Source organism: Oncorhynchus nerka, linkage group LG20, assembly GCF_034236695.1.
Source record: "Oncorhynchus nerka isolate Pitt River linkage group LG20, Oner_Uvic_2.0, whole genome shotgun sequence".
Taxonomy (NCBI): Eukaryota; Metazoa; Chordata; class Actinopteri; order Salmoniformes; family Salmonidae; genus Oncorhynchus; species Oncorhynchus nerka.
Genome location: NC_088415.1, coordinates 19,901,469 through 19,928,236, shown reverse-complemented (window position 1 = coordinate 19,928,236; position 26,768 = coordinate 19,901,469). Strand labels below are relative to the sequence as shown.

At 50.8% G+C, this 26,768-nt stretch overlaps 1 protein-coding gene across 1 annotated transcript; it reads left to right on the top strand.

Moving 5' to 3' along the window:
- Positions 1-9,399: 9,399 nt before the first annotated feature.
- On the top strand, positions 9,400-10,921 carry LOC135563090 (cell surface glycoprotein 1-like; the record flags this gene model as incomplete). Its single annotated transcript, XM_065006041.1, has 4 exons — positions 9,400-9,664; positions 9,796-9,912; positions 10,252-10,368; positions 10,785-10,921. Coding segments are annotated over 4 exons (636 nt in total), but the record flags the coding sequence as incomplete, so codon positions are not given.
- Between the last annotated feature and the right edge of the window lie 15,847 nt (positions 10,922-26,768).

Here is a 26,768-nt window from a genome sequence, read left to right as displayed (position 1 = left end):
CTCCCAACACACCCACTAACAACCCTACTCCCAACACACCCACTAACAACCCTACTCCCAACACACTCACTGACAACCCTACTCCCAACACACTCACTGACAACCCTACTCCCACACTCACTGACAACCCTACTCCCAACACACTCACTGACAACCCTACTCCCAGCACACACTGACAACCCTACTCCCAACAGACCCACTAACAACCCTACTCCTAACACACTCACTGACAACCCTACTCCGAACACACCCACTAACAACCCTACTCCCAACACACTCACTGACAACCCTACTCCCAACACACACTGACAACCCTACTCCCAACACACTCACTGACAACCCTACTACCCACTGACAACCCTACTCCCAGCACACCCACTGACAACCCTACTTCCTAACACACTCACTGACGGACTTCTAACACACTCCACTGACAACCCTACTCCCAACACACCCACTGACAACCCTACTCCCAACACACTTCACTGACAACCCTACTCCTAACACACCCACTGACAACCCTACTCCCAACACACCCACTGACAACCCTACTCCCAACACACCCACTGACAACCCTACTCCCAACACACTCACTGACAACCCTACTCCCAACACACCCACTGACAACCCAACACACTCAACACACTCACTGACAACCCTACTCCCAACACACCCACTGACAACCCTACTCCCAACACACACCCACTACAACCCTACTCCTAACACACTCACTGACAACCCTACTTCTAACACACTCACTGACAACCCTACTCCCAACACACTTACTGACAACCCTACAACCCTTACTACTGACATTGGCTTCCCAACACACTTCACTGACAACCCTACTCCCAACACACCCACACACCTACTGACAACCCTACTCCCAACACACCCACTGACAACCCTACTTCCTAACACACCCACTGACAACCCTACTCCCAACACACACTGACAACCCTACTCCCAACACACTCACTGACAACCCTACCCCTACTCCCAACACACTCCACTGACAACCCTACTCCCAACACACTACTGACAACCCTACTCCCAACACACCCACTGACAACCCTACTCCTAACACACCCACTGACAACCCTACTCACACTAACAACACTCCTAACACACCCACTGACAACCCTACTCCCAACACACCCACTGACAACCCTACTTTCCAACACACTTACTGACAACCCTACTCCAACACACTCACTGACAACCCTACTCCCAACACACCCACTGACAACCCTACTCCCAACACACCACTGACAACCCTACTCCCAACACACCCACTGACAACCCTACTCCCAACACACTCACTGACAACCCTACTCCTAACACACCCACTGACAACCCTACTCCCAACACACTCACTGACAACCCTACTCCCAACACACTTACTGACAACCCTACTCCGAACACACTCACTGACAACCCTACTCCTAACACACCCACTGACAACCCTACTCCCAACACACCCACTGACAACCCTACTCCTAACACACCCACTGACAACCCTACTCCCAACACACTCACTGACAACCCTACTCCTAACACACCCACTGACAACCCTACTCCCAACACACTCACTGACAACCCTACACTCCTGACAACCCTACAACACACTCACTGACAACCCTACTTCCAACACACTCACTGACAACCCTACTCCCAACACACCCACTGACAACCCTACTCCTAACACACCCACTGACAACCCTACTCCCAACACACCCACTAACAACCCTACTCCTAACACACTCACTGACGGACTTCTAACACACACACTGACAACCCTACTCCCAACACACTCACTGACAACCCTACTCCCAACACACCCACTAACAACCCTACTCCCAGCACACACACTGACAACCCTACTCCCAGCACACCCACTGACAACCCTACTCCTAACACACTCACTGACGGACTTCTAACACACTCACTGACAACCCTACTCCCAACAGACGTTACTACAACCCTACTCCCAACACACCCACTGACAACCCTACTCCCAACACACCCACTGACAACCCTACTCCCAACACACCTACTGACAACCCTACTCCTAACACACACACTGACAACCCTACTCCCAACACACCCACTGACAACCCTACTCCCAACACACCACTGACAACCCTACTCCTAACACACTCACTGACAACCCTTCCCAACAACCAACTACTCCCAACACACTCACTGACAACCCTACTCCCAACACACACACTGACAACCCTACTCCCAACACACCACTGACAACCCTACTCCCAACACACCCACTGACAACCCTACTCCCAGCACACCCACTGACAACCCTACCCTAACACACTCACTGACGGACTTCTAACACACCACTGACAACCCTACTCCCAACAGACGCACTAACAACCCTACTCCCACACACTGACAACCCTATTCCCAACACACCCACTGACAACCCTACTCACACAACAACCCTACCACACACTGACAACCCTACTCCCAACACACCCACTGACAACCCTACTCCTAACACACCCACTGACAACCCTACTTCCCAACACACTCACTGACAACCCTACTCCCAACACACCCACTGACAACCCTACTCCCAACACACTCACTGACAACCCTACTCCTAACACACCCACTGACAACCCTACTCCCAACACACTCACTGACAACCCTACTCCCAACACACTTACTGACAACCCTACTCCCAACACACTCACTGACAACCCTACTCCTAACACACCCACTGACAACCCTACTCCCAACACATCCACTGACAACCCTACTTCCAACACACCCACTGACAACCCTACTCCCAACACACTCACTGACAACCCTACTCCTAACACACCCACTGACAACCCTACTCCCAACACACTCACTGACAACCCTACTCCCAACACACTTACTGACAACCCTACTCCCAACACACTCACTGACAACCCTACTCCTAACACACCCACTGACAACCCTACTCCCAACACACCCACTGACAACCCTACTCCCAACACACCCACTGACAACCCTACTCCCAACACACCCACTAACAACCCTACTCCTAACACACTCACTGACAACCCTACTCCCTAACACACCCACTAACAACCCTACTCCCAACACACTCACTGACAACCCTACTCCCAACACACACACTGACAACCCTACTCCCAACACACCCACTGACAACCCTACTCCCAACACAACCCTACTCCTAAAACACTCACTGACGGATTTCTAACAACCCTACTCCCAACACACCACTGGACAACCCTACTTCCAGCACACACACTGACAACCCTACACACCCACTGACAACCCTACTTCCAACACACCCACTGACAACCCTACTCCCAACACACTCACTGACAACCCTACTCCTAACACACCCACTGACAACCCTACTCCCAACACACTCACTGACAACCCTACTCCCAACACACCCACTAACAACCCTACTCCCAGCACACACACTGACAACCCTACTCCCAACACACCCACTAACAACCCTACTCCCAACACACCCACTAACAACCCTACTCCCAACACACTCACTGACAACCCTACTCCCAACACACTCACTGACAACCCTACTCCAAACACACTCACTGACAACCCTACTCCCAACACACTCACTGACAACCCTACTCCCAGCACACACACTGACAACCCTACTCCCAACAGACCCACTAACAACCCTACTCCTAACACACTCACTGACAACCCTACTCCCAACACACCCACTAACAACCCTACTCCCAACACACTCACTGACAACCCTACTCCCAACACACCCACTGACAACCCTACTCCCAACACACTCACTGACAACCCTACTCCCAACACACCACTAACAACCCTACTCCCAGCACACCACTGACAACCCTACTCACGGACTTCTAACACACTCACTGACAACCCTACTTTAACAGACGCACTAACAACCCTACACCCACTGACAACCCTACTCCCAACACACCCACTGACAACCCTACTTCCCAACACACCCACTGACAACCCTACTCCTAACAAACACAACCCACTGACAACCCTACTCCCAACACACCCACTGACAACCCTTACTCCCAACACACCCACTGACAACCCTACTCCCAACACACCCACTGACAACCCTACTCCCAACACACCCACTGACAACCCTACTCCCAACACACTCACTGACAACCCTACTCCTAACACACCCACTGACAACCCTACTCCCAACACACCTACTGACAACCCTACTCCTAACACACTCACTGACAACCCTACTCCCAACACACTCACTGACAACCCTACTCCCAACACACTTACTGACAACCCTACTGAACAACCACTGACAACCCTACTCCTAACACACCCACTGACAACCCTACTCCCAACACATCCACTGACAACCCTACTCCTAACACACCCACTGACAACCCTACTCCCAACACACTCACTGACAACCCTACTCCCAACACACCCACTGACAACCCTACTCCCAACACACTCACTGACAACCCTACTCCCACACCCACTACAACCCTGACAACCCTACTCCCAACACACTCACTGACAACCCTACTCCTAACACACCACTGACAACCCTACTCCCAACACACCCACTGACAACCCTACTCCTAACACACAACAACCCTACTCCCAACACACTCACTGACAACCCTACTCCTAACACACCCACTGACAACCCTACTCCCAACACACTCACTGACAACCCTACTCCCAACACACTTACTGACAACCCTACTCCCAACACACTCACTGACAACCCTACTCCCCAACACACCCACTGACAACCCTACTCCCAACACACCCACTGACAACCCTACTCCTAACACACCCACTGACAACCCTACTCCCAACACACCCACTGAACAACCCTACTCCTAACACACTGACAACTTCACACTCCACTGACAACCCTACTCCCAACACACTCACTGACAACCCTACTCCCAACACACCCACTAACAACCCTACCCCAACACACTACAACCCTACTCCCAACACACCCACTGACAACCCTACTCCCAACACACCCTGACAACCCTACTCCTAACACACTCACTGACAACCCTACTCCCAACAACCCACTACAACCCTACTCCTAACACACTCACAACCCACTAACACACCCACTGACAACCCTACTCCAACACACTCACTGACAACCCTACTTCCTAACACACTCACTGACACTGACAACCCTACTCCCAACACACTCACTGACAACCCTACTCCCAACACACCCACTAACAACCCTACTCCCAGCACACCACTGACAACCCTACTCCCAACACACCCACTGACAACCCTACTCCCAACACACCCACTAACAACCCTACTCCCAACACACTCACTGACAACCCTACTCCCAACACACTCACTGACAACCCTACTCCAAACACACTCACTGACAACCCTACTCCCAACACACTCACTGACAACCCTACTCCCAGCACACACACTGACAACCCTACTCCCAACAGACCCACTAACAACCCTACTCCTAACACACTCACTGACAACCCTACTCCCAACACACCCACTAACAACCCTACTCCCAACACACTCACTGACAACCCTACTTCCCAGCACACACTGACAACCCTACTCCCAACACACTCACTGACAACCCTACTCCCAACACACCCACTGACAACCCTACTCCCAGCACACCCACTGACAACCCTACTCCTAACACACTCACTGACGGACTTCTAACACACTCACTGACAACCCTACTTTAACAGACGCACTAACAACCCTACTCCCAGCACACACACTGACAACCCTACTCCCAACACACCCACTGACAACCCTACTCCCAACACACCCACTGACAACCCTACTCCCAACACACTCACTGACAACCCTACTCCAACACACCCACTGACAACCCTACTCCCAACACACTCACTGACAACCCTACTTCCTAACACACTCACTGACAACCCTACTCCCAACACACCCACTGACAACCCTACTCCCAACACACCCACTGACAACCCTACTCCCAACACACCTAACAACCCTACCCTAACACACTTACTGACAACCCTACTTTTAACACACCCACTGACAACCCTACTCCCAACACACCCACTGACAACCCTACTTTCACTGACAACCCTACTTCCCAACACACCCACTGACAACCCTACTCCGAACACACTACTGACAACCCTACTTTAACACACCCACTGACAACCCTAAACACACCCCTACAACCCTACCCAACACACCCACTGACAACCCTACTCCCAACACACTTACTGACAACCCTACTCCCAACACACCCACTGACAACCCTACTCCCAACACACTTCACTGACAACCCTACTTCCTAACACACTTACTGACAACCCTACTCCCAACACACTCACTGACAACCCTACTCCCAACACACCCACTGACAACCCTACTCCCAACACACCCACTGACAACCCTACTCCTAACACACCCACTGACAACCCTACTCCCAACACACCCACTGACAACCCTACTCCCAACACACCCACTGACAACCCTACTCCCAACACACTCACTGACAACCCTACTCCCAACACACTTACTGACAACCCTACTCCGAACACACTCACTGACAACCCTACTCCTAACACACCCACTGACAACCCTACTCCCAACACACCCACTGACAACCCTACTCCTAACACACCCACTGACAACCCTACTCCCAACAACACAACCCTACCCAACACACTGACAACCCTACTCCCAACACACTCACTGACAACCCTACTCCCAACACACCCACTAACAACCCTACTCCCAACACACACACTGACAACCCTACTCCCAACACACCCACTAACAACCCTACTCCCAACACACCCACTGACAACCCTACTCCCAACACACTCACTGACAACCCTACTCCCAACACACTCACTGACAACCCTACTCCAAACACACTCACTGACAACCCTACTCCCAACACACTCACTGACAACCCTACTCCCAACACACACACTGACAACCCTACTCCCAACACACCCACTAACAACCCTACTCCTAACACACTCACTGACAACCCTACTCCGAACACACCCACTAACAACCCTACTCCCAACACACTCACTGACAACCCTACTCCCAGCACACACACTGACAACCCTACTCCCAACACACTCACTGACAACCCTACTCCCAACACACCCACTGACAACCCTACTTCCAACACACCCACTGACAACCCTACTTCCTAACACACTCACTGACGGACCTAACACACTCACTGACAACCCTACTCCCAACAGACGCACTAACAACCCTACTCCCAGCACACCCAACCCTACTCCCAACACACCCACAAACCCTACTCCCAACACACCCACTGACAACCCTAACACACTAACACACTACTCACTGACAACCCTACTCCCAACACACCCACTGACAACCCTACTCCCAACACACCCACTGACAACCCTACTCCCAACACACCCACTGACAACCCTACTCCCAACACACCCACTGACAACCCTACCCAAACACACCCACTGACAACCCTACTCCCAACACACCCACTGACAACCCTACTCCCAACACACCCACTGACAACCCTACTCCCAACACACTCCACTGACAACCCTACTCCCAACACACCCACTGACAACCCTACAAACACACTCACTGACAACCCTACTCCCAACACACTCACTGACAACCCTACTCCCAACACACCACTGACAACCCTACTCCTAACACACTCACTGACAACCCTACTCCCAACACACCCACTGACAACCCTACTTCCTAACACACCCACTGACAACCCTACTCCCAACACACTCACTGACAACCCTACTCCTAACACACCCACTGACAACCCTACTCCCAACACACTTCACTGACAACCCTACTCCCAACACACCCACTGACAACCCTACTCCCAACACACCCACTGACAACCCTACTCCAACAACCCTACTGACAACCCTACTCCCAACACACCCAACCCTACTCAACACACTCCTACAACCCTACTCCCAACACACTCACTGACAACCCTACTTCCAACACACTCACTGACAACCCTACTCCCAACACACCCACTGACAACCCTACTCCCAACACACCCACTGACAACCCTACTCCTAACACACCCACTGACAACCCTACTCCCAACACAACCACTGACAACCCTACTCCCAACACACCCACTGACAACCCTACTCCCAACACACTCACTGACAACCCTACTCCTACACACCCACTGACAACCCTACTCCCAACACACTCACTGACAACCCTACTCCCAACACACTTACTGACAACCCTACTCCTAAACACACTCACTGACAACCCTACTCCTAACACACCCACTGACAACCCTACTCCCAACACACCCACTGACAACCCTACTCCTAACACACCCACCTGACAACCCTACTCCCAACACACCCACTAACAACCCTACTCCCAACACACTCACTGACGGACTTCTAACACACACACTGACAACCCTACTCCCAACACACTCACTGACAACCCTACTCCACACCACTAACAACCCTACTCCCAGCACACACTGACAACCCTACTCCCAACACACCCACTAACAACCCTACTCCCAACACACCCACTAACAACCCTACTCCCAACACACTCACTGACAACCCTACTCCCAACACACTCACTGACAACCCTACTCCAAACACACTCACTGACAACCCTACTCCCAACACACTCACTGACAACCCTACTCCCAGCACACACACTGACAACCCTACTCCCAACAGACCCACTAACAACCCTACTCCTAACACACTCACTGACAACCCTACTCCGAACACACCCACTAACAACCCTACTCCCAACACACTCACTGACAACCCTACTCCCAGCACACACACTGACAACCCTACTCCCAACACACTCACTGACAACCCTACTCCCAACACACCCACTGACAACCCTACTCCCAGCACACCCACTGACAACCCTACTCCTAACACACTCACTGACGGACTTCTAACACACTCACTGACAACCCTACTCCCAACAGACGCACTAACAACCCTACTCCCAGCACACACACTGACAACCCTACTCCCAACACACCCACTGACAACCCTACTCCCAACACACCCACTGACAACCCTACTCCCAACACACTCACTGACAACCCTACTCCTAACACACCCACTGACAACCCTACTCCCAACACACTCACTGACAACCCTACTCCCAACACATCCACTGACAACCCTACTCCCAACACATCCACTGACAACCCTACTCCTAACACACCCACTGACAACCCTACTCCCAACACACTCACTGACAACCCTACTCCTAACACACCCACTGACAACCCTACTCCCAACACACTCACTGACAACCCAACACACCACTGACAACCCAACAACCCTACTTCCCAACACACCCACTGACAACCCTACTCCCAACACACCCACTGACAACCCTACTCCCAACACACCCACTGACAACCCTACTCCCAACACACCCACTGACAACCCTACTCCTAACACACCCACTGACAACCCTACTCCCAACACACTCACTGACAACCCTACTCCCAACACACTTACTGACAACCCACTGACAACTGACAACCCTACTCCCAACACACCCACTGACAACCCTACTCCCAACACACCCACTGACAACCCTACTCCCAACACACTCACTGACAACCCTACTCCCAACACACTCACACACCCACTGACAACCCTACTCCCAACACACTCACTGACAACCCTACTCCTAACACACTTACTGACAACCCTACTCCCAACACACTCACTGACAACCCTACTCCCAACACACCCACTGACAACCCTACTCCCAACACACCCACTGACAACCCTACTCCTAACACACCCACTGACAACCCTACTCCCAACACACCCACTAACAACCCTACTCCTAACACACTCACTGACAACAACCTACTCCCAACACACTCACTGACAACCCTACTCCCAACACACCCACTGACAACCCTACTCCCAACACACCCACTGACAACCCTACCCTACAACCCTACTAACACACTCACTGACGGACCCTTCTAACACACTCACTGACAACCCTACTCCCAACAGACGCACTAACAACCCTACTCCCAGCACACACACTGACAACCCTACTCCCAACACACCCACTGACAACCCTACTCCCAACACACCCACTGACAACCCTACTCCTAACACACTCACTGACACTGACAACCCTGCTCCCAACAGACGACAACAACCCTACCCAACACACCCACTAACAACCCTACTCCCAACACACTCACTGACAACCCTACTCCCAACACACCCACTAACAACCCTACTCCCAACACACCACACAACCCTACTCCCAACAACCCTACTCCTAACACACCACTGACAACCCTACTCCCAACACACCCACTGACAACCCTACTCCCAACACACCCACTGACAACCCTACTCCCAACACACTCACTGACAACCCTACTCCTGACACACCCACTGACAACCCTAACACCACTGACAACCCTACTCCCAACACACTTACTGACAACCCTACTCCCAACACACCACTGACAACCCTACCCTAACACACCCACTGACAACCCTACTCCCAACACACCCACTGACAACCCTACTCCTAACACACCCAACAACCCTACTCCCAACACACACTGACAACCCTACTCCTAACACACCCACACAACCCTACTCCCAACACACTCACTGACAACCCTACTCCCAACACACTTACTGACAACCCTACTCCCAACACACTCACTGACAACCCTACTCCTAACACACCCACTGACAACCCTACTCCCAACACACTCACTGACAACCCTACTCCCAGCACACACACTGACAACCCTACTCCCAACAGACCCACTAACAACCCTACTGACAACCCTACTCCCAACACACCCACTGACAACCCTACTCCCAACACACTCACTGACAACCCTACTCCCAGCACACACACTGACAACCCTACTCCCAACACACCCACTGACAACCCTACTCCCAACACACCCACTGACAACCCTACTCCTAACACACTCACTGACGGACTTCTAACACACTCACTGACAACCCTACTCCCAACAGACGCACTAACAACCCTACTCCCAGCACACACACTGACAACCCTACTCCCAACACACCCACTGACAACCCTACTCCCAACACACCCACTGACAACCCTACTCCCAACACACTCACTGACAACCCTACTCCTAACACACCCACTGACAACCCTACTCCCAACACACTCACTGACAACCCTACTCCCAACACACCCACTAACAACCCTACTCCCAACACACCCACTGACAACCCTACTCCCAACACACCCACTAACAACCCTACTCCCAACACACCCACTAACAACCCTACTCCCAACACACTCACTGACAACCCTACTCCCAACACACTCACTGACAACCCTACTGACTCACTGACAACCCTACTCCCAACACACTCACTGACAACCCTACTCCCAGCACACACACTGACAACCCTACTCCCAACAGACCCACTAACAACCCTACTCCTAACACACTCACTGACAACCCTACTCCCAACACACCCACTAACAACCCTACTCCCAACACACTCACTGACAACCCTACTCCCAGCACACACACTGACAACCCTACTCCCAACACACTCACTGACAACCCTACTCCCAACACACCCACTGACAACCCTACTCCCAACACACCCACTGACAACCCTACTCCTAACACACTCACTGACAGACTTCTAACACACTCACTGACAACCCTACTCCCAACAGACGCACTAACAACCCTACTCCCAACACACACTGACAACCCTACTCCCAACACACCCACTGACAACCCTACTCCCAACACACCCACTGACAACCCTACTCCCAACAAACTCACTGACAACCCTACTCCTAACACACCCACTGACAACCCTACTCCCAACACACTCACTGACAACCCTACTCCCAACACATCCACTGACAACCCTACTCCCAACACACCCACTGACAACCCTACTCCCAACACACCCACTGACAACCCTACTCCCAACACACTCACTGACAACCCTACTCCTAACACACCCACTGACAACCCTACTCCCAACACACTTCACTGACAACCCTACTCCTAACACACCCACTGACAACCCTACACACTCACAAACCCTACTCCCAACACACTCACTGACAACCCTACTCCGAACACACTCACTGACAACCCTACTCCTAACACACCCACTGACAACCCTACTCCCAACACACCCACTGACAACCCTACTCCCAACACACTCACTGACAACCCTACTCCTAACACACCCACTGACAACCCTACTCCCAACACACTCACTGACAACCCTACTCCTAACACACCCACTGACAACCCTACTCCCAACACACTCACTGACAACCCTACTCCCAACACACTTACTGACAACCCTACTCCTAACACACTCACTGACAACCCTACTCCTAACACACCCACTGACAACCCTACTCCCAACACACCCACTGACAACCCTACTCCTAACACACACTGACAACCCTACAACACACTACTGACAACCCTACTTCCTAACACACCCACTGACAACCCTACTCCCAACACACTCACTGACAACCCTACTCCCAACACACTTACTGACAACCCTACTCCAACACACTCACTGACAACCCTACTCCTAACACACAACCCTACCACACCCACTGACAACCCTACCCTAACACACTCACTGACAACCCTACTAACACACTCACTGACAACCCTACTCCTAACACACCCACTGACAACCCTACTTTTAACACACTCACTGACAACCCTACTTTTAACACACTTACTGACAACCCTACTCCGAACACACCCACTGACAACCCTACTCCTAACACACCCACTGACAACCCTACTCCCAACACACCCACTGACAACCCTACTTCCTAACACACCCACTGACAACCCTACTCCCAACACACCCACTAACAACCCTACTCCTAACACACTCACTGACGGACTTCTAACACACACACTGACAACCCTACTCCCAACACACTCACTGACAACCCTACTCCCAACACACCCACTAACAACCCTACTCCCAGCACACACACTGACAACCCTACTCCCAACACACCCACTGACAACCCTACTCCCAACACACCCACTAACAACCCTACTCCCAACACACTCACTGACAACCCTACTCCCAACACACTCACTGACAACCCTACTCCAAACACACCCACTGACAACCCTACTCCCAACACACTCACTGACAACCCTACTCCCAGCACACACACTGACAACCCTACTCCCAACAGACCCACTAACAACCCTACTCCTAACACACTCACTGACAACCCTACTCCGAACACACCCACTAACAACCCTACTCCCAACACACTCACTGACAACCCTACTCCCAACACACACTGACAACCCTACTCCCAACACACTCACTGACAACCCTACTCCCAACACACCCACTGACAACCCTACTTCCCAGCACACCACTGACAACCCTACTCCTAACACACTCACTGACGGACTTCTAACACACTCACTGACAACCCTACTCCCAACAGACGCACTAACAACCCTACTCCCAGCACACACACTGACAACCCTACTCCCAACACACCCACTGACAACCCTACTCCCAACACACCCACTGACAACCCTACTCCCAACACACCACTGACAACCCTACTCCTAACACACCCACTGACAACCCTACCCCAACACACTCACTGACAACCCTACTCCCAACACATCCACTGACAACCCTACTCCCAACACATCCACTGACAACCCTACTCCTAACACACCCACTGACAACCCTAAACACACTCACTGACAACCCTACTCCTAACACACCCACTGACAACCCTACTCCCAACACACTCACTGACAACCCTACTCCCAACACACTTACTGACAACCCTACTCCGAACACACTCACTGACAACCCTACTCCTAACACACCCACTGACAACCCTACTCCCAACACACCCACTGACAACCCTACTCCTAACACACCCACTGACAACCCTACTCCCAACACACTCACTGACAACCCTACTCCTAACACACCCACTGACAACCCTACTCCCAACACACTCACTGACAACCCTACTCCCAACACACTTACTGACAACCCTACTCCGAACACACTCACTGACAACCCTACTCCTAACACACCCACTGACAACCCTACTCCCAACACACCCACTGACAACCCTACTCCTAACACACCCACTGACAACCCTACTCCCAACACACCCACTAACAACCCTACTCCTAACACACTCACTGACAACTGACAACCTACTCCCAACACACTCACTGACAACCCTACTCCCAACACACCCACTAACAACCCTACTCCCAGCACACACACTGAAACCCTACTCCCAACACACCCACTACAACCCTACTCCCAACACACCCACTAACAACCCTACTCCCAACACACACTCACTGACAACCCTACTCCCAACACACTCACTGACAACCCTACTCCAAACACACTCACTGACAACCCTACTCCCAACACACTCACTGACAACCCTACTCCCAGCACACACACTGACAACCCTACTCCCAACAGACCCACTAACAACCCTACTCCTAACACACTCACTGACAACCCTACTCCGAACACACTACTCCCCTACTCCCAACACACTCACTGACAACCCTGCACACACACTGACAACCCTACTCCCAACACACTCACTGACAACCCTACTCCCAACACACCCACTGACAACCCTACTCCCAACACACCCACTGACAACCCTACTCCTAACACACTCACTGACACTTCTAACACACTCACTGACAACCCTACTCCCAACAGACTCACTGACAACCCTACCCACAACACACACACTGACAACCCTACTCCCAACACACCCACTGACAACCCTACTCCCAACACACCCACTGACAACCCTACTCCCAACACACTCACTGACAACCCTACTTCCTAACACACCCACTGACAACCCTACTCCCAACACACTCAACCCTACACATCCACTGACAACCCTACTCCCAACACACCCACTGACAACCCTACTCCCAACACACCCACTGACAACCCTACTCCCAACACACTCACTGACAACCCTACTCCTAACACACCCACTGACAACCCTACTCCCAACACACTCCACTGACAACCCTACTCCCAACACACCCACTGACAACCCTACTCCCAACACACTCACTGACAACCCTACTCCCAACACACTTACTGACACTGACAACCCTACAACCCTCCTAACACACCCACTGACAACCCTACTCCCAACACATCCACTGACAACCCTACTCCTAACACACCCACTGACAACCCTACTCCCAACACACTCACTGACAACCCTACTCCTAACACACTCCACTGACAACCCTACTCCCAACACACTCACTGACAACCCTACTCCCAACACACCCACTGACAACCCTACTCCCAACACACTCACTGACAACCCTACCCTAACACACCCACTGACAACCCTACTCCCAACACACCCACTGACAACCCTACTCCTAACACACCCACTGACAACCCTACTCCCAACACACTCACTGACAACTGACAACCCACTGACAACCCTACCCTCCCAACACACCCACTGACAACCCTACTTCCTAACACACCCACTGACAACCCTACTCCCAACACACCCACTGACAACCCTACTCCCAACACACCCACTGACACTTCCCAACACACCCACTGACAACCCTACAACACACTCACTGACAACCCTACTCCCAACACACACACTGACAACCCTACTCCCAACACACCCACTGACAACCCTACTCCCAACACACCCACTGACAACCCTACTCCCAACACACCCACTGACAACCCTACTCCCAACACACCACTGACAACCCTTAAACACACTCACTGACAACCTCCAACACACTCACTGACAACCCTACTCCCAACACACTCACTGACAACCCTACTCCAAGCACACACACTGACAACCCTACTCCCAACAACACACAACCCTACTCCTAACACACTCACTGACAACCCTACTCCTAACACACCCACTAACAACCCTACTCCCAACACACTCACTGACAACCCTACTCCCAACACACACACTGACAACCCTACTCCCAACACACACTGACAACCCTCCCAACACACCCACTGACAACCCTACTCCCAACACACCCACTGACAACCCTACAACACACTACTGACGGACTTCTAACACACTCACTGACAACCCTACTCCCAACAGACGCACTAACAACCCTACTTTACAACCCTACTCCTAACACACCACTGACAACCCTACTCCTACACACACCACTGACAACCCTACTCCCAACACACCCACTGACAACCCTACTCCCAACACACACCCACTGACAAACACACTACTGACAACCCTACTCCCAACACATCCACTGACAACCCTACTCCCAACACACCCACTGACAACCCTACTCCCAACACACCCACTGACAACCCTACTCCCAACACACCACTGACAACCCTACTCCAACACACCCACTGACAACCCTACTCCCAACACACTCACTGACAACCCTACTCCTAACACACCCACTGACAACCCTACTCCCAACACACTCACTGACAACCCTACACACTTACTAACACACTTACTGACAACCCTACTCCCAACACACTCACTGACAACCCTACTCCTAACACACCCACTGACAACCCTACTCCCAACACACCCACTGACAACCCTACTCCCAACACACCCACTGACAACCCTACTAACACACTCACTGACAACCCTACTCCCAACACACCCACTGACAACCCTACTCCCAACACACTCACTGACAACCCTACTCCTAACACACCCACTGACAACCCTACTTCCAACACACTCACTGACAACCCTACTCCCAACACACTTACTGACAACTCCTAATCCAACACACCCACTGATACCCTTGTATTTAAACACACCCACTGACAACCCTACTTTAACACACCACTGACAACCCTACTAACACACCCACTGACAACCCTACTCCCAACACACCCACTGACAACCCTACTCCTAACACACTCACTGACAACCCTTGGCTCCCAACACACCCACTGACAACCCTACTCCCAACACACTCACTGAACAACCCACTGACAACCCTACTCCTAACACACCCACTGACAACCCTACTCCTAACACACCACAACCCTACTCCCAACACACCCACTGACAACCCTACTCCCAACACACCCACTGACAACCCTACTCCTAACACACCACTGACAACCCTACCTAAATCCAACACACACACACTGAAACCCTGGCAACCCTACTAACACACTCACAGAAACCCTACTCCCAACACACTTACTGACAACCCCATTTTAACACACCTGACAACCCTACTCCCAACACACTCACTAAACCCTGGCAACACACCACTAACAACCCTACTCCCAACACACCCACTGACAACCCTACTCCTAACACACTTACTGACAAACTACCCCAACCCTATCCCAACACACTCACTGACAACCCTACTCCTAACACACTCACTGACAACCCTATCCTAACACACTCACTGACAACCCTACTCCTAACACACATTTACACAACTCAACACACACACTGACAACCCTACCCTAACACACCCACTGACAACCCTACTCCCAACACACCCACTGACAAATCTTACTTCTTCTAACACACTCACTGACAACCCTACTCCCAACAGACCATTTCCCTACTGACAACCCCCTACTAACACACCCACTGACAACCCTACTCCCAACACATTCACTGACAACCCTACTCCTAACACACTACTGACAACCCTACTCCTAACACAATCACTGACAACCCTACTCCCAACACACCACTGACAACCCTACTCCCTAACACACCCACTGACAACCCTAACACACCCTAACACACTCCAACACACCCACTGACAACCCTACTCCCAACACACTCACTGACAACCCTACTCCTAACACACCCACTAACAACCCTACTCCCAACACACTCACTACCCTACTCCTAACACACTCACTGACAACCCTACTCCCAACACACCCACTGACAACCCTACTCCTAACACACCCACTGACAACCCTACTCCCAACACACTCACTGACAACCCTACTCCCAACACACCCACTGACAACCCTACTCCCAACACACTCACTGACAACCCTACTTCCCAACACACTTTACTTGACAACCCTAACTCTCCAACACACCCACTGACAACCCTACTCCCAACACACCCACTGACAACCCTACCCCAACACACCCACTAACAACCCTACTCCTAACACACTCACTGACAACCTACTTTCAACACACCCACTGACAACCCTACTTCCCAACACACTCACTGACAACCCTACCTAACACACCACAGACAACCCTACTCCCAACACACCCACTGACAACCCTACTCCCAACACACCCACTGACAACCCTACTTTAACACACTCACTGACAACCCCATAACCCTAACACACACCTCACTGACAACCCTACTTTAACACACTCACTGACAACCCTACTCCTAACACACTCACATGACAACCCTACTCCCAACACACCCACTGACAACCCTACTCCCAACACACCCAACAACCCTACTCCCAACACACCCACTGACAACCCTACTCCCAACACACCTACTGACAACCCTACTTTAACACACTCACTGACAACCCTACTTTAACACACTCACTGACAACCCTACTCCTAACACACTCACTGACAACCCCAACACACACACTGACATCCCTACCCAACACACCCACTGACAACCCTACTTCCTAACACACACTCACTGACAACCCTACTCCTAACAACACACTCACTGACAACCCTACTTCCTAACACACTCACTGACAACCCTACTCCTAACACACTCACTGACAACCCTACTCCTAACACACTCACTGACAACCCTACTCCTAACACACCACTAACAACCCTACTTCCTAACACAATCACTGACAACCCTACTTTGGACCCACTAACAACCCTACTCACACTCACTGACAACCCTACTCCTAACAAACACCCCTGACAACCCTACTGGACCTTAAACACACCTTCACTGACAACCCTACTCCCAACACACTTCACTGACAACCCTAACCTCCAAACACACTTCACTGACAACCCTACAACTCCACATAAACACAACACACTCACTGACAACCCTACTCCTAACACACCCACTGACAACCCTACTCCAACACACTCACTGACAACCCTACTCCAACACACTTACTGACAACCCTACTCCTTTAACACACTGACTGACAACCCTACTCCTAACACACACACTGACAACCCTACAACCCTCCTAACACACACTCTACTGACAACCCTACTCCCAACACACCACTAACAACCCTACTCTTAACACATTTGTAACAACCCTACTTCCCAACACACCCACAGACAACCCCACCCCAACACACACACTGACAACCCTACTCCCAACACACCCACTAACAACCCTACCCTAACACACTCACTGACAACCCTACCCTAACACACTCACTGACAACCCTACTCCCAACACACCCACTAACAACCCTACAACACACACCACTGACAACCCTACTCCAACACACCCACTGACAACCCACTCCCAACACACCACTGACAACCCTACTCCCAACACACTACTGAAACCCTACTCACAATCTACGACAACCCTACCCCAACACACTCACTGACAACCCTATCCCAACACACTCACTGACAACTCACTGACAACTACTCCCAACATACCCACTGACAACCCTACTCCCAACACACCCACTAACAACCCTACTCCCAACACACTTCACTGACAACCCTACTCCCAACATACTCACTGACAACCCTACCCCAACACACCACTGACAACCCTACTTTTAAACACACACCACTAACAACCCTACTCCAAACACACTCACTGACAACCCTACCCTAACACACATCACTGACAACCCTACTCCCAACACACAACCCTACTAACAACCCTACTCCCAACACACTCACTGACAACCATACTCCCAACATACTCACTGACAACCCTACTCCCAACACACTCACTGACAACCCTACTCCTATAACACACTCACTGACAACCCTACTCCCAACACACACACTGACAACCCTACTCCTAACACACACACTGACAACCCTACTCCCAACACACTCACTGACAACCCTACTCCTAACACACATCACTGACAACCCTACTCCTAACACACTCACTGACAACCCTACCCTAACACCATCACTGACAACCCTACCCCAACACACTCACAGACAACCCTACTCCTAACACACAACTCACTGACAACCCTACTCCCAACACACCCACTGACAACCCTACTCCCAACACACTCACTGACAGACTTCTAACACACTCACTGACAACCCTACTCCTAACACACTCACTGACAACCCTACTCCCAACACACCCACTGACAACCCTACTCCCAACACACTCACTGACAACCCTACTCCTAACACACTCACTGACAACCCTACTCCCAACACACTCACTGACAACCCTACGGACTTCTAACACACCCACAGACAACCCTACTCCCAACACACCCACTGACAACCCTACTCCAACACACCCACAGACAACCCTACTCCCAACATACCACTGACAACCCTACTCCCCAAACACACCCACTGACAACCCTACTCCCAACACACTCACAGACAACCCTACTCCTAACACACCCACTGACAACCCTACTCCTAACACACCCACTGACAACCCTACTCCTAACACACCCACTGACAACCCTACTTTAACACACTCACTGACAACCCTACTCCTAACACACTCACTGACAACCCTACTCCAACACACCAACAACCTCACTCCTAACATACTGACAACCCTACTCCTACAACCCTAAACACACCCACTAACAACCCTACTCCTAACACACTCACTGACAACCCTACTTCTAACACACTCACTGACAACCCTACTCCCAACACACCCACTAACAACCCTACTCCCAACACACCACTGACAACCCTACTCCCAACACACCCACTGACAACCCTATCCCAACACACTCACTGACAACCCTACTCCTAACACACTCACTGACAACCCTACTCTAACACACTCACTGACAACCCTACTCCCAACACACTCACTGACAACCCTACTCCTAACACACACCACAGACAACCCTACTCCTAACACACTCACTGACAACCCTACTCCTATAACACACCCACTGACAACCCTACTCCCAACACACTCACTGACAACACTACCCTCCCAACACACCCACTGACAACCCTACTCCCAACACACCACTGACAACCCTACTCCTAACACACTCACTGACAACCCTACTCCTAACACACTCACTGACAACCCTACTCCTAACACACTCACTGACAACCCTACTCCCAACACACTCACTGACAACCCTACTCCTAACACACTCACTGACAACCCTACTCCTAACACACTCACTGACAACCCTAGCTTCCTCTAAACACACACCCACTGGGACAACCCTACTCCCAACACACCCACTGACAACCCTACCTACCAACACACTCACTGACAACCTACTACTCCTAACACACTCACTGACAACCCTACTCCTAAAACACACTCACTGACAACACTACTCCTAAACACACTCACTGACAACCCTACTCCCAACACACTCACTGACAACACTACTCCCAACACATTCACTGACAACCCTACTCCTAACACACCTCACTGACAACCCTACTCATAACAAACACACCGAACACCATACAACACACTACTCGGACTTCTAACACACTTACTGACAACCCTACTCCCAACACACTCACTAACAACCCTACTCCCAACACACCACTGACAACCCTACTCCTAACACACCACTGACAACCCTACTCCTAACACCAGCACTGACAACCCTACTCCTAACACACTCACACACTGACAACTCACTTGGCAACCCTACTCCTAACATACTCACTGACAACCCTACTCCTATAACACACTCACTGACAACCCTACTCCCAACACACTTACTGACAACCCTACTTTTAACACACTCACTGACAACACTGGCTTTAACACACTCACTGACAACCCTACTCCTATAACACACTCACTGACAACCCTACTCCCAACACACCCACTACAACCCTACTCCACACACACGAACACCATACAACACACTGACTGACATCCCTACTCCCAACACACTCACTGACAACCCTACTCCCAAACACTCACTGACAACCCTACCCTAAAACACCACTGACAACCCTACTCCTAACACATTCACTGACAACCGTACTCCAACACACTCACTGACAACCCTACTCCTAACACATCACTGACAACCCTAACACACTCACTGACAACCCTACCCACACACAACAACCCTACTCCTAAACACACTCACTGACAACCCTACTCCCCAACACACACACTAACAACCCAGATTACCAACACACCCACTGACAACCCTACTCTAACATACTCACTGACAACCCTACTCCTAACACAACACTGACAACCCAGACAACCTACCCAACACACTGACAACCTACTCCTAACATACACCACAGACAACCCTTCTTCCAACACACCCACCGACAACCCTACTCCTAACACACCCACCAACAACCCTACTCCCAACACACTCACTGACAACCCTACTTCTAACACACCACTGACAACCCTACTCCCAACACACTCACTAAGACCCTTAACCACTCACTCCCAAACACACTCACTGACAACCCTACTCCCAACACACCCACTAACAACCCTATTCCTAACACACTCACTGACAACCCTACTCCTAACACCAGCACTGACAACCCTACTCCTAACACACTCACTGACAACCCTACTCCTAACACACTCACTGACAACCCTACTCCTAACACACTCACTGACAACCCTACTCCTAACATACTCACTGACAACCCTACTCCTATAACACACTCACTGACAACCCTACTCCCAACACACACACTGACAACCCTACTCCCAGCACACACACTGACAACCCTACTTCCAACACACTCACTGACAACCCTACTCCTATAACACAACGACTGACAACCCTACTCCTAACACACTCACTGACAACCCTACTCCTAACACACTCACTGACAACCCTACTTCCAACACACTTACTGACAACCCTACTCCTATAACACACTGACTGACAACCCTACTCCTATAACACACACACTGACAACCCTACTCCCAACACACTCACTGACGGGCTCCTAGTACACTCATTGACAACCCTACTCCTAACACACTCACTAACAACCCTACTCCCAGCACACACACTGACAACCCTACTCCAAACACACTCACTGACAACCATACTCCTATAACACACTCACTGACAACACTACTCCCAACACACTCACTGACAACCTTACTCCTATAACACACTCACTGACAACACTCCTCCTATAAACACACTCACTGACAACACTACTCCTATAACACACTCACTGACAACCCTACTCCTATAACACACTCACTGACAACACTACTCCCAACACATTCACTGACAACCCTACTCCTATAACACACTCACTGACAACCCTACTCATAACACACGCACTGAACACCATACTCCCAACACACTCACTGACGGACTTCTAACACACTCACTGACAACCCTACTCCCAACACACTCACTAACAACCCTACTCCCAACACACTCACTGACAACCCTACTCCTAACACACTCACTGACAACCCTACTCCTAACACCAGCACTGACAACCCTACTCCTAACACACTCACTGACAACCCTACTCCTAACACACTCACTGACAACCCTACTCCTAACATACTCACTGACAACCCTACTCCTATAACACACTCACTGACGACCCTACTTCCAACACACTTACTGACAACCCTACTCCTATAACACACTCACTGACAACACTACTCCCAACACATTCACTGACAACCCTACTCCTATAACACACTCACTGACAACCCTACTCATAACACACTCACTGACAACCATACTCCTAACACACGCACTGAACACCATACTCCTAACACACTCACTGACATCCCTACTCCCAACACATTCACTGACAACCCTACTCCAATAACACACTCACTGACAACCCTACTCCTAAAACACTGACTGACAACCCTACTCCTAACACATTCACTGACAACCCTACTCCTAACACACTCACTGACAACCCTACTCCTAACACCATCACTGACAACCCTACTCCCAACACACTCACTGACAACCCTACTCTTAACACACTCACTGACAACCCTACTCCTATAACACACTCACTGACAACCCTACTCCCAACACACACACTGACAACCCTACTCCTAACACACTCACAGACAACCCTACTCCTAACACACTCACTGACAACCCTACTCCTAACACCATCACTGATAACCCTACTCCTAACACACCCACTAACAACCCTACTCCTAACACACCACTGACAACCCCTAACTCCTAACACACTCACTGACAACCCTACTCCTATAACACACTCACTGACAACCCTACTCCCAACACACACACTGACAACCCTACTCCTAACATACTCACAGACAACCCTACTCCTAACACACCCACTGACAACCCTACTCCCAACACACCCACTAACAACCCTACTCCCAACACACTCACTGACAAACAACCCTACAACCCTACTCCCAACACACTCACTAACAACCCTACTCCCAACACACTCACTGACAACCCTACTCCAACACACCCACTAACAACCCTATTCCTAACACACTCACTGACAACCCTACTCCTAACACACACCACTGACAACCCTACAACCCTCCCTAACACACTCACTGACAACCCTACTCCTAACACACCACTGACAACCCTACCCTAACACACCACTGACAACCCTACTCCCAACACACTCACTGACAACCCTACTCCTAACACACACACTGACAACCCTAAATCCTAACACACACACTGACAACCCTACTCCCAACACACTGACTGACAACCCTACCCTAACACACCACTGACAACCCTACCCCAACACACTCACTGACAACCCTACTCCTAACACACTCACTGACAACCCTACTCCTAACAACCCTACTCCTATAACACACTCCTAACACACACACTGACAACCCTACTCCTAACACACTTCACTGACGGCTCACTAACAACCCTACTCCTAACACACTCACTGACAACCCTACTCCCAACACACTCACTGACAACCCTACTCCAAACACACTCACTGACAACCCTACTCCTAACACACCACTGACAACCCTACTCCTAACACACTCACTGACAACCCTACTCCTAACACACTCACTGACAACCCTCCTACTCCTAACACACTCACTAACAACCCTACTCCTAACACACTCACTGACAACCCTACTCCTAACACACTCACTGACAACCCTACTCCTAACACACTCACTGACAACCCTACTAACACACTCACTGACAACCCTACTCCCCAACACACTCACTGACAACCCTACTCCTAAACACACTCACTGACAACCCTACTCCTAACACACTCACTGACAACCCTACTCCTAACACACTCACTGACAACCCTCTCCTAACACACCCACTGACAACCCTACTCCTAACACACTCACTGACAACCCTACTCCCCAACACACTCACTGACAACCCTACTCCTAACACACTCACTGACAACCCTACTCCCAACACACTCACTGACAACCCTACTCCTAACACACTCACTGACAACCCTACTCCCAACACACCCACTACAACCCTACTCCTAACACATCACTGACAACCCTACTCCCAACACACTCACTGACAACCCTACTCCTAACACACTCACTGACAACCCTACTCCTAACACACTCACTGACAACCCTACTCCTAACACACTCACTGAACAACCCTACTCCCAACACACAACCTTCACTGACAACCCTACTCCTAACACACTCACTGACAACCCTACTCCTAACACACTGACAACACTAAACAACCCTACTCCTAACACACACTCACTGACAACCCCACTCCCAACACACTCCACTGACAACCCTACTCCTAACACACCCACTGACAACCCTACTCCTAACACACCACTGACAACCCTACTCCCAACACACTCACTGACAACCCTACTCCCAACACACTCACTGACAACCCTACTCCTAACACATTCACTGACAACCCTACTCCTAACACACTCACTGACAACCCTACTCCTAACACACTCACTGACAACCCTACTCCTAACACACTCACTGAACAACCCTACTCCCAACACACCCACTGACAACCCTACTCCTAACACAACACACACTGACAACCCTACTCCCAACACATTCACTGACAACCCTACTCCTAACACACCCACTGACAACCCTACTCCCAACACACTCACTGACAACCCTACTCCTAACACACTCACTGACAACCCTACTCCTAACACACTCACTGACAACCCTACTCCTAACACACCCTGACAACCCTACTCCTAACACACTCACTGACAACCCTACTCCTAACACACTCACTGACAACCCTACTCCTAACACACTCACTGACAACCCTACTCCTAACACCATCACTGACAACCCTACTCCCAACACACTCACTGACAACCCTACTCTTAACACACTCACTGACAACCCTACTCCTATAACACACTCACTGACAACCCTACTCCCAACACACACACTGACAACCCTACTCCTAACACACTCACAGACA